The sequence below is a fragment of the Coffea eugenioides genome, chromosome 2 (genome assembly GCF_003713205.1).
Source record: "Coffea eugenioides isolate CCC68of chromosome 2, Ceug_1.0, whole genome shotgun sequence".
NCBI classification, from domain to species: Eukaryota; Viridiplantae; Streptophyta; class Magnoliopsida; order Gentianales; family Rubiaceae; genus Coffea; species Coffea eugenioides.
In genome coordinates, this window is record NC_040036.1 from 22,779,889 (window position 1) to 22,793,026 (window position 13,138).

Genomic DNA, 13,138 nt, shown 5'->3' on the forward strand with positions numbered 1-13,138 from the left:
AGATATTGGTACGACCCGAAGCTTCTGGTCGCCTCACCAAGTGGGCTGTCGAATTGGGAGAGTATGACTTGTCGTATGAGCCCCGCACCGCCATAAAAGCACAAGCCTTAGCCGACTTCCTGGCCGAACTCACCTTCACAGAAGGTCCAGAGTCCACCTCCGCCTTTGCCGAGGTGTCCACCTAATCCTGTGGACATTGTATGTAGATGGATCCTCTAATGGAGAAGGCAGCGGAGCTGAATTGCTCCTGGAGGGCCCCCAGGGAGAAGTGTGCTCGTACGCCCTCCGCTTGGGCTTCCCAGCCACCAATAATGAAGCCGAGTACGAGGCTCTGATCGCTTGACTCCAGGTAGCCCGTAGACTCGGCGCCCAACAGATCCATGTCCGCAGTGACTCCCAACTCGTTGTACACCAAGTTCTTGGTGAATACGAGGCCAAGGATGAGACCATGCAACGGTACCTTTCCAAAGTTCGCCAACTCACCGCGTACTTCGAATCTTTCGAAATCCAAAGAATACCCCTGTCCCAGAATAAGCGAGCCGACGCCTTATCCCGGCTAACTTCCACTTCATTCTCTGACCTCAACAAAACAGTTTTAGTGGAAGTCCTGAGTGAACCGGGATACGTGGAAGAGGTGGCCTGCCCCGTCCACTCTGAAGATATCTGGATGACCCCGTTCATCCTCTTCTTGGGTCAGGGAGCCCTCCCCGAAAACCGAGCCGAGTCGAGAAAAATACAACGCAAGGCGGCTTGGTACGCTCTCCGCGATGGAGAGCTGTACAAACGCTCCTACCTCGACCCATGGCTGAGGTGTGTCACCCCCGAGTCAGGACGCCACATTCTCCACGAGATCCACGAAGGCCTGTGTGGAGCTCACGTCGGCCACAGGATGCTAGCCAAGAAGGCTTTGTTTCTCGGATATTTCTGGCCCTCTGTTCGCCAAGACGCCCAGGATCTCGTTCTCGGCTGCCCTTCCTGCCAAGTCCACGCACCCGAGCACCACCAGCTCTCAAATTTCATGGTTCCCATCACTTCACCCTGGCCGTTCGAGCAATTGGGGACAGACATCATAGTTCCTTTCCCCAGAGCCGTCGGAGGTTATACCTTCCTGGAAACCGCTGTGGATTATTTCACCAAGTGGGTTGAGGCCCAACCTCTGAGGACCATCACCGGGCTGGCCATTCAAAAATTCTTTTGGAAATGTATCGTTTGCCGCTTCGGCATATCTTAGGTCATCATTTCGGATAATGGAAGGCAATTTGCCGAAAACCCCTTTAAAGCTTGGTGCACAAACCTTGGCATCAAACAACATTTCACTTCGGTAGACCACTCCCAGGCCAATGGTCAAGCAGAAAACTTCAACCGAACTCTCTTGCATGGTCTCAAGACCCGACTCCACCGAGTTGGGTCATCTTGGGTGGAGGAACTCCCCAGTGTCCTGTGGTCGCATCGAACCACGCCGAGATCAGCGACACAAGAGACCCCCTTCTCCTTGACCTACGGCGCCGAGGCTGTCATCCCGGCCGAGATCCTTACCCCCAACCCTCGGCTGGCAGCCTATGCCGCCGAGGTGAACAACGAAGAGAGGCAGCTGGATCTCAACCTCGTCGATGAACGAAGGGACCTCGCCTCAATCCGGATAGCTTCCTACAAGAGCACACTGGCACACTACTACAATTCCCGCGTCAGACACCGTAGATTCCAGCCTGTAGACTTGGTTCTCAGAAAAAACTCAATCAGCCGAGCTAAACCGCAAGGAAAATTATGCCCGAAATGGGAAGGGCCTTACCGAGTTGTGGAATCTGACCTTAAGGGATATTGTAAACTGAGTTACCGAGATGGCTCATTAGTGCCGAGGTCTTGGCACGCCGAGAAGCTCAAATTGTATTATGCTTGATTCTTAATCAAGTTATGACTTCGGATGTTATGTTATTTTTCAACATCGATATTACGCTATTAAAAAATAAGGGGGACAAGCAAGGGACGAAGTCAAAATAAGAAATTAAAGTGCTGAGATGAAAAAAATAGATGTTTCATTCAATGAAAGGACAATACAGAAGAGAATACAAGATCGAGATCAGGAGTGCTACTAAGCATCTCCCACCTCGGAATCCTACTTAAAATATCTGAGCCTAGACCCCTGTCTCGGCTCTCTCATCCGTCTCGGCTCTCTCCTGGCAGCCTTCTCGCTGGTCTCTTCCCCACCGGGGTGAAGTTCATCTCCTCCATGCACTTCGCCCACCTTTGCGCCGAGGTCTCCCTCAGTGTCCTCCTCCTCGCCCTCCTCGAACACTTCGTCGAGTTCGTACAACCACTTGTTGAACTCGTCCTGGACTTCGGCCAAGTTCCTTCCTGCCTGGATGCCTTCGGCCATCCGATCGCATAACTCCTTGGAGTCCTCATTGTAATTGGCATTGTTCCTAATTGACTCCAAGGCTTCGGAGGAGAGGTGAGCTGCGACCTCGTCCACAGCTGAAGTAAAGCCGAACATAAAGCTCGGTGTGAGCAGTTGGCCGAGGTCCCTAGTGAAGGCCTCAGACTTCCGAAAAGCATTCACGGACGAGGCTCCAGCACCCTCGAGAGCTTGTTCATGGGACTTCTTCACTTCGTCCCCCCTCTTCTGCTCTTCCTCGAGGGCTGATCTGAGACTATTCATGGTGGCCTCGGCCTCTTCACCCTTAACTTCGGCTTCCTGAAGTCGCCTCTGAAGCTCCGATTTCTCGGATTCGGACACCGCCAGTTTTTTCTCCAACTCGGAGATCTGAGTCTGCAGCTTGCCGGTGTCCTGCTCCTCTACCAGAGCACAGTACCGGTGTGTCATCTCGGCCACAAAGGCTGAGTTGGAAGCCGTGGTCACCATGAGACTTTGAACCATCTCGGCCGGGGTCAGTTTCTTCATGAACTCCAAATCCCTTGGCAAGGTGGAGTGCATTACTAGCTCTTGCGCAACCCGAGAATGGCCACACCTGTCGTTGACCGAAACTTTCCAGTTCGGACACCAATGCTCGCCGGAGTGCGTCTTCTCCTTCCCGGGAAACACTGGTGGGCTATGGAAACGATGCCATAGCGAGGTCCCCGAGACTGTATTTACCGGGGGCTTCAGCTGCTTGTCTCGGCCCTGAGGAGGCGGGAGGGCCGTGACGACTCCAAGGGGCATTCCCTCTGGCACAGACGAGGTTGACCCAGTAGCCGCGGCGGCCGAGCTGTTTTGGCCTCCCGAGGTGGAAGTGCTTTTAGCCGCCGAAGTCATGGCAGCCTGTCCTTGAGACTTCTTCTTCTTCGGAGGTGCCGATGTCTCGTCAGAACTCTTCCTCTTCGGCCTCTTGGCCACTTCAGACGAGCCCGAGACTACGATGTCAGACAGTTTAGTCACTGCACAAGAAACAAATATTATCATATGCCTTAGCCGAAGTGAAAGCAAAGCTATGAAAGAAAATTACGAGGTATCTTAAGTTTAGTGGATATGAAGGGAGTCTTGTCAGGACTGAGTAAAGCTCGGCTAATTCCCCCGTCAACAAGCACGGCTTCGGGGTAGTCCTGACTGAATATCCGAAATCCTAACCCCATCAACTTCTGGAAAGCCTCCTCCTCGACATCCCCTGCGGAGGGGTCGGCTTTTGCCTTAATTGGCCTCCACAAAAAATCCCTAGGGAAATCCACTCCGGACACAAAGAAGAAGTCGCGCTTCCAATTCTTTATCGAGGAGGGAGCACCAATCACGAACTTCGGGATGACATTGTTCCGATTATAGATATAAAACCATCCTTTGTCCGTCCCGTGCGCCTTGAGGGTGTAGCATCGGCGGAAGAGGTCCACAAAAGGAGTCACCTCCTGATGACGGCACAGCATCTCGAAGCCTACGAGGATGCGGACAGCGTTCGGGGTGAGCTGAGTAATCCTCACGCCGAAGTGACGAAGTACGTCTCTTAAGAATCTCGACGTCGGCATCCTCAGCCCGGCCTCTTACCCATGGGAGGCTTCTCAGCTGAGTCATCCGGCCCGGGCGGTCTAATCGCATAATGCGGCCGAAAATGGTACTTACTTAACACCTTTTCGGCCCTGTCTCGTCCTATTCGACTTCTGAACTTCGGCATCTTGCCGAAGTTGATGTTGGCTGCATCCATTGGAGCTACTGGCTCCTCCACGCCCTCGTCGCGTGGTACTTCAACGCCGAGCTCCTCGTTATAGACCATCTCGGAGCCACCCTCGCTCATCTCGGATGACTCCAACTCCGAGCCCATCTCGTCGGCTCTCACCTTGGTTGATCCTTCCTCAGAACTCGGCGTCGACCCCTCAGAGCTGGACGTCGTCACCTCTTCAGGATCCGGCCTCACCTCGGTCTGGTAGCTCGGTTGCACGGTTCTTTATGGGTTTTAGCTGTTTTGGCCATGTGTGAAAGACGAGATGAAAAGAAATATACTTACTATTGACTATGGAATCGGACGCGGTGATGACGTCGGCTGGGATCTCGGCTGACGGGATTGATCTCGGCAACACTCGTAAGGTTTGCAAATCGCAGGCAAAGAAAGAAAGTGATGGGCCATACGGTGAAAAAGACCCTCTATTTATAAGGGTTTGGGGGGGAATCCGAAGAGGCGGCAAGAATGCGAAAAGACGACCGCGTTCGAATTCAAAACGCCATGCCTCCCTCTCTCCTCATTAATGCCCCGTCCTTTCGACTGACACCCTCTGCACGAAACGTCCCACTACTTCACGACGCGACGGTTACCAGTGACCACGTCCTGTCAAATGACTCGCCCACGTGTCACGTCCCCGCATCTTCCGGAGCAGTTTCGGGACCCCGACTCTTTACGACTTCGGCACAAGGAAGCCTCGGTACCTCCTTGGCCCGGAGCTCCAGAGGCTTGGGGGGCTTATTGAGGATGCTCACATCGGCCACCCAGCATGTCCGAGGTGAACCCGCCTCGTCCCTCATCGGGGCTCATCCGTGTCTTGAGCATAACCCCTGAGCTCGGCCAGATCCCTAGTCTACCGTGTAGGTGACCTCGGCACCTCCACCTCAGCTGCACGCTGATGATGTCAAGGCATCTGACATCACCCGGGACCAGTGCTTTATCTGAAAAGCACTGGAGGAACTTAATGGCGCCTGCACAATACTCTCCGTCATCATACTCAGAAGGCTACAGTGTCAGGGTCAGGCCTCCTGACAGGGGACAAAGCCGTAATGCCAGAGAGTGGGTCCCACTGGCATGAGCCTTCCGTCCTGTCCTCTACTCTACTATAAATACCCCACACACACTCCCAACAAGTAAGCACACTGTTCATTTTGCCTATATTCTACTATATTTCTCGTTCTCATACTAACTTGATCGTCGGAGTGATCCAAGGGGAGAAGCCCCGCCACTCACTTCAGCCAAGTAGGTTCACTTCGGACATAAGAATTCACCTCACCACATTAACAAGAGAGCTGATTTCGGTTGGACTGATTACCCGCCAAAAATCACCTCTTCACCAGTAAGTCTCCACCAAGAGAAAAGCTGGCCAGATGAAGCATCGATTAGCACCTGTCCAGCCACGGAAATCAACGCTGCATGGAAACCGAAAGGAGAATTGCTGAGCCGGTGTTGTTGCATTGAAGGCGGCACATGTTCCAGTTCGACCTCCACGTCAAACCAGATGGCAAAAAATCTGTCATGTTCCAGTTGGACGTCCATCATTTTAAATGTGGAAAGATGATTAATTTAAGAACGGAGACCAACTGAACACTAAATTGCAAGTGGCCCCTAAAAAGGGCTGGCAAGTAAAACGGGTAATTTCAGAAACATCCCCCTAGATTTTTAACAATTTCACCGAACTCCCTCTCCCTTAAAAATTAAACAATTACATATACCTCCCTTGGGATTTAAAAAGACAATTTAACTCTTAAATATTTTAACGAAATTCTCTTATTTGGTATACATATATTTACAATGAGTTTCCAAATTATTTGTTAATTCTTTTTCCTTCTTATTTCTTTTTGTTAATTTTTCGTCAATGAAACTGTAGAACTGCCACTATTGTCTCTAGTTTCTATTGTAACTAAATGTCGAATTAGTACTTTTTTTTACGAGTTAATTTTATATGTAATTCAATATTTTTGTTTATCTTGTTTTCTATTTTTTTTCTTTTTAATTAACAAAAAGTGAAAAAGAAATGGGCCAAAACCAGTATTAAATTATGCTAATTCCATTACTTGAAAATTTAATAAACTCTAAATGAATTTTTCAACATATTTTTTCTAGCTAATAAATCTAAATCTATAATAAAATACCATGAAAAAGTTTCCAATCTAAGCTAGTGCAATCTTTTTTTTGCTTAATGATTAATTATGAATTGATCCAAGATGTAAATAATTGTATAATAATCTTTTGTTAAAGTATTCATAGTTGTATGAAGAAATAATTGCATTTGAAGTATTATGTACCATAGTAGTCTTTAAAAAGTTATGTATACAAAAATAGTGTGATGCAATCATATCAGCTAAATACTACAATTCATACAATAGATGAAATGTATTCTCTGGAATGGTAATTAAATTTATGATGTGTGTGATTATATTGACATCGGTATTCATTTTGAGTAGAAATAAAAGGAAAGGTAGCATAGTGCATTCGTGCGTTAGTGATGTATTACTATGTAACAAAATTAATAAGTTAACCAATACAAAAAGTGAATTAATAAATGTACACGCCAATTACTATGTACGATAGTGCAAGTGTATTGAAAAAGGATAAATAAAATTAGAAGGCAAGGATAAAAAGAATAACTCAAATGCATTAGGTGTGAGAGAGGTTATTAGAAGAGACAAATTATAAATGAAATTAGTTGGAAGAGAGTTAGATGAAACAATAAGTAAAACTCAAGTAGAACAAATTAGTTGTTATACAATCAAAATCGATAATTATCGAAATTGGCAGAGTATAAATGATTAACTCAAGTGGGATTTATGGCCCGTAAGAAGGATGTGATTAAAAGTTATAGGATGGAAGCAAAGAAGAGTTAAGTATTGTCAAATTTTTTAGTGTAAGTGGCAGGTTTCGAAGTTGGAACATTTTACTTAGACTCCATCTCGCGTACCATCCAAATCATCCATTCATCTGTAAGTTTCGTCCATAGTACAAGTTAAGGTGTCACGAACATGTTCGAGTTCGGTTCATTTGAGTGAAAAAAAAGATTGATTGTATAATAAATAAATCAAACTTGAACACGATGTTAGGTTCATTTAATAGTCGAGACGAGCACGATCCTATTCACAAACTATTCGAATAGTTCGTGAGCACATATATAATGACAAAGAATAAATGAATAGCAATATGAGTATATTTTTAAATATAGGATATATATGCCTTGTTTCGTAAGAAAAAGTAATTATACATGAAATGATTATTAATTAATTTGTTAAAAAAAAGCATAATTAAATTTATTCTAAATCATGAATGATTTTTAAAATGCATAATTAAATAGTTTTCAAATTGAAATTGGAGTTAGAGCTGAAACTTGAATTCGATTCATTTAATTTAACAAATTGACATCAAATTTGAAGTCAAACATATATACAAATTATTGAAACGAATTCAAGCAACATTTTTAGGTCATTTAATATTCAATCAAGGTCGAATAATGTTCATATAATATGTGAACAGATCTTGAACGTCATGTAATTAAATGGATTTGGCTCATGGAAAATATATTATACAAGTATAATAAAAGTAAGAAAATCTGTGAATCTAGTAAAATTAAATGGTAAAGAAACTGAATGGAAAGTAGATGAATGATCGCTTGCTAAGTAGAAAAAAGGCAAAAAAAATTTTTTGGGTAATTTGGCAGAGAGCAAAATGCACAAGATATTAGTAATGCTTTAAAACATTGTTAAGACTATCTGCTCGATGCAGTTACACCATTGCATAAAAATGACCTTATTGATTAAAAAAATGGGAAAATTGCCAAGTTGTACCGTTAACCTCATAAATGGGAACCTTTTTTGAGGAACTTAGTGATGCAATATGTTGCTTTAATCAAGTCCCAAAAAGTTTAAAATCGGTCAACGAATGTAACATTAATAACATATATCATAGGTGTCAATGCATCTCATTTGTATGTATAATTTTTGAATGCCTATCGTACAAAATAGTATTCACATAATTATGGATGACATAAAACGTGAATCTTAAAAATGAAATAACTAATTATATGGAAGTGTGTTGTAGTTTGTACTTATATAATTTACCTTAGTCTAAAATAGCCAATACTGAGGACATTTAAAAGAGAATTCTTCCCAAAGCAATCTAAAAATTTCTTGGAAATCTTACAAGATTGGTTCAGTGTTATGTCTCTAATAGATGGTTATAATTTGATCTGGATTTGAATTCTACTGAGAGGTACAGTAAAAATAAAAAAAATTATTGAAAAAACAACAGGATGTTTCTTTTGTCCCTTCCAGGCAATTGAAAAAATATATTCAAGATACTCATGCCTTTACAAAATACCATTTCAATTCATCTTATTTTATTCAAGATATTTGTACTCTAAGTTTGCAAAACAGTCCCCGGTGATATAGAATTATTTTCATTACCCGCTGCCGCCTCGACCGATCACTAAGTATTCACGGGTCCCATGGATAGCACTTCACTCACTGTCAAACCGGTAGGAAACCGACACCGATGGGCTGCAACCAAACAACACATGCTGGCCGTCCCCATTAGTGCTACTGCGGTGGCTCATGGCACACCACATCCTTCCAAACCATTGCTTTACTCTTCCTGGAGGCATCCACACCGTCTCCACCATATAACCATCCGTACCGTTCTCTAGCCTAATCATTATTTTTTGAATCTGATATCTTTTTATTTTTGTCTGCAAAGTTACCATGTAAAAGTGACTCTCTTTCTGGATATGAAAACGTAATACACCACGCACGGCCAAAAGAAAAGGTTTTTGGGCTTTTACCTGTTTGATTTCTCCGATTTGCACGTCCTATTATTCCACATAGCGTCAGTGTGTGGCAAGTCAAAAAGCGAGGGAATATTCTGAATCACAGCATAGGTTGCAGCACCCCGGCATAAAACTATAAATGGATCCCGTGGCCGTGGGAAAGGGGCACAGACAACCACGTGTTTAATTGTACAGCGCAGTTAATTGCGGGAATGAGTTCAATTCGAAATAGGATGGATGAAATTGATTATATTAGTGTGTGTATCTATTGTGTTATTGTTTAGATTGCACTGTACAATTGAGATTTGATAGATTGTAGAAGCCCTTGATCCAATCCCACGAGACCATGAGCCTAATAAAGCAAGCTTTCTGAAATTTGTCCAACTTCTAGACGACAATAAAAGATCGGGAGAACAGAAAGCCAGAAACAGCTAACAGGCTACACGTTCGCTCCCCCAATCTTGAATGAAAATCTGAAGGGAAATCAGAATAGCTCTGAATTAGTTAGTTGCTCTTTTGTCACCTCTTCAAAAAAAAAAAAAAACAGTTCCACTTTGATTCCTGGAGGACAAAGCCGATAACAGGATGAAATGCTACATAAGCTGGAAAGACCTTCCACTGTTCAAGAAAGAAAGACAGAGAAGCTCTTCGTTAAAATGCATCTGTAGTGATATTCATACTTCTTCATTTCCAAATTCAGTTTTTTTTTTTTTTTTGGGCCAGGCGGGGATGGGGAAATTCTTCATTTCTGAATTCAAAATGGTACCTTAATCTTTTCCTGTATACATAATTGGTAGTTATTTCTTGATTATCAGGTGCCCCATAATTTATTTTTTCAAATCCAAAATCCAAAACAAACTTGACAGCTTCCTTCAACTTCTTCATTTTCATTGCTTGTTTGATTTGTTTAAAAAACTGTCTTTGTCGGCAAGACCAAAAGAGGAAAGAGATTAGCTGTCATTGAGCTTTCGTTTGGGTTTTGTTCGTTGTTTGTTGTTTGATAGCCCAAGTGGGAAGGTCGGCAGGAGGAGCAGGTAACTCAATAGCGTAAATGGGAAATGGAATTTCCTCAATAATGGGCATTGTACAGTACCCAGTGATGTGTCTTTGTATGACTTGAAGATTAGCTAGCAATGATAGCTGTGAGGCTTAACATTAATTAATGATCTAGTTAGTGGCCAGAGATCAAGGAAAACAAGATGGACTTGATTTGTGGTATTATTGACTCTGCGTCTAACACGTTCTAAATGTCAATGATATATAATAATAAGGCTGTGGCTGTATTGCTGTTTATTTCTGTAATCAGAATAGCCCATTTTTTATCCCTGAAAAGATGGATGGAGATGCCATACCCATACCCATATGGTGGTGTTCAGGTGCCGTAACACGGTTGCTCAGTCAAATGCAGGTGGCCTGGTTACTTGTGATGACAAAAAATGCATCGGCCATCGACGTCTTTGGTTCCAAAATGTTTGGGAATACCAAAAACTTTTGTCTACTCTTTTAACCCCTAACATTTAACCCCCATCGATGATCGAACACCATTTTTGCCCCCTCTCCTTTTTCAGGTCAAATAAAACAGCAAATGAATAAAATACTATCACAGTCAATTATAATAATGTGTTTCGCATTAATTAGAGTTCCAGTAGATATTATTGTGATCAAGAGGATTAGAGAAAAAAAAAATTTTTTTTTTTTAAAAGAGAGAGCACCAACTTGCAGAGTCCATGGAAATTTCGTTATAAAAGGAGGTCATCATAGCCTGCATTCCCAAGGCCCGCATTCTTTGAAAATTTATTAGTGCTGCTAGTAATTGAGAAGGATGGGTGCAGTTGCAGCAAATGATCTCAAGCCTCATGCTGTATGCGTACCATATCCAGCACAGGGTCATATCAACCCAATGCTCAAACTAGCTAAGCTCCTCCACCACAAAGGCTTCCACATAACCTTTGTCAACACAGAATACAACCACAACCGCCTGTTGAAATCAAGAGGCCCCAACTCCCTGGATGGCCTGCCGGATTTCAGGTTCGAGGCCATCCCTGATGGCCTGCCGCCTACTGATGCCGACTCCACCCAAGACATACCCTCTCTCTGTGATTCCACATCCAAGACATGTTTAGCTCCCTTTTCCAGCCTCCTTTCCAGGCTTAACAACGCCGCCCCGGACGTCCCTCCGGTGACTTGCATAGTCTCTGATGGTTGCATGAGCTTCACCGTTGAAGCTGCCCGCCAATTTGGCCTTCCTGAAGCGCTTTTCTGGACCCCTAGTGCTTGCGGCCTTTTGGGGTACACGCAGTATTCCCACCTGGTTGAACGGGGATATACGCCTCTCAAAGGTACGTTTGTGATCTGATGACACTTTGATAACTAAGTATGCACAAGATTACTTTTTTAATTAATTACTCATCAATTTGTCCGTAATTTGGATCAACAGATATGAGCTATCTGACGAATGGTTATTTGGAAACCAAACTTGATTGGATTCCTGGAATGAGGAACGACATACGACTGAGGGATCTTCCAAGTTTCATAAGAACAACGGCAGCAGATGATATTATGTTCAACTTCGTCGTTCACGAAGTTAACAATATTCCCAAAGGCACGGCTGTTGTTTTGAACTCCTTTTATGAGTTGGAGCACGATGCCTTCGACGCTCTTTCCGCCATGTATCCTCGCGTCTTTAGCATCGGCCCATTACAACTAATGCTTAATCAAATTCAAGACGAAGGACTCAAATCAATCGGTTCAAATCTCTGGAAAGAAGACCCAGTTTGCATCGAATGGCTGGACGACAAAGAGCCAAACTCGGTGGTGTATGTGAACTTTGGCAGCATCACAGTCATGACGGCTCACCAGCTTACAGAGTTCGCCTGGGGACTTGCAAACAGCAAGAAATCATTCCTGTGGATCATAAGGCCTGATATAGTCGCCCGTGACACGGCCATGCTGCCACCTGAATTCGTGACGGAAACTAAAGAAAGAGGCAAGCTAGCAAGCTGGTGCCCCCAAGAAGAAGTTCTGAAACACCCTGCAATTGGAGGGTTCTTGACGCACAGCGGATGGAACTCGACTTTGGAGAGTGTATGTGGAGGTGTGCCGGTGATCTGCTGGCCTTTTTTCGCGGAGCAGCAGACCAACTGCAGGTACAGCTGTGTCGAGTGGGAAATGGGGATGGAGATCGACAATGATGTGAAGAGGGACGAAGTAGAGTTGCTGGTGAGAGAGCTGATGGATGGTGAGAAAGGGGAAAAGATGAGGAACAAGGCTTTGGAGTGGAAGAGCAAAGCCGAAGCAGCAGCAGGACCAGATGGACCGTGTTTCCAGAATTTGGACCAACTCATCAACGATTTGCTTCTCCCTAAGATTAAATTGTCTCAATAATTAACAAATCCCCGGATGAGGTGGAAATCCTTTGCATTTGATTCGATGATTTTATTGTCTGAAAAAAGAGGATTTTTTTTTTTTTTTGGGAGGAAACTATGATTGCTAAAGAAATCTTTTTGGACAATGATTGATGTGTTCTTTTTGCCTACAACTCCAATTTTTTCTCTCCCTCTCTCTTTTTTCGGTTTTGTTGGGTGAGGGGTTGGTGCGGGTGGGGTTTGACACAGACGGAAGTGAGGAAGTCTACTCCGATGTGCTAATACACTACCTTCGATGTGCATACCAATGGACAGGGTCGAACTACCTTTGGAATTAGTGCACGTTATGTTTTTTTTTTCTTTGAAGTGATTATGCACTAAAATTTAAGTTTAAAACCAACATTAAACACGTAGTCATGAATAACCTTTAGCATCGAGCTTATCAAACAAAGTCAAAATTTAGGGGTAACGCTTAATCGAGAAATTGACAATCGAATTTGAATGTTTATTCCCATGCTGTTTTATCAAACTCTAGGGTTTGGATATGAATTAGTTTTATTGATTTCTAGTTGAGCGGGATCCGATATCGGACCTAGATTGGATTGGCTAACCTTTTTTTTTTTTTCTTAATTTAATTTTCAATTTTGAACATCCCTACATGCATGTGTGTGTTGTTCATGAAGAAAACCTCTAATGCTAAATATGGGTTCTATTACTCAATAAATATGCTTTATAAATTGTTGCTATTTTATTAATAGCATAAGAGTATGTTATTTGTCAACAGCACAAGGATAGAAATGTCAACATATTTAAGCAGTACATTTTTCAAATAAAATAATTGT

General features: G+C 43.5%; 1 protein-coding gene across 1 annotated transcript; it reads left to right on the top strand.

Moving 5' to 3' along the window:
* Positions 1 to 10,718: 10,718 nt before the first annotated feature.
* Positions 10,719 to 12,454, top strand: LOC113762333 (7-deoxyloganetin glucosyltransferase-like). Its single transcript, XM_027305729.1, has 2 exons — positions 10,719 to 11,270; positions 11,369 to 12,454. Exons 1-2 carry the CDS (start codon positions 10,754 to 10,756, stop codon positions 12,313 to 12,315), a joined length of 1,464 nt encoding a protein of 487 aa, XP_027161530.1. The 5' UTR covers positions 10,719 to 10,753; the 3' UTR covers positions 12,316 to 12,454.
* The last annotated feature ends 684 nt before the right edge of the window (positions 12,455 to 13,138 follow it).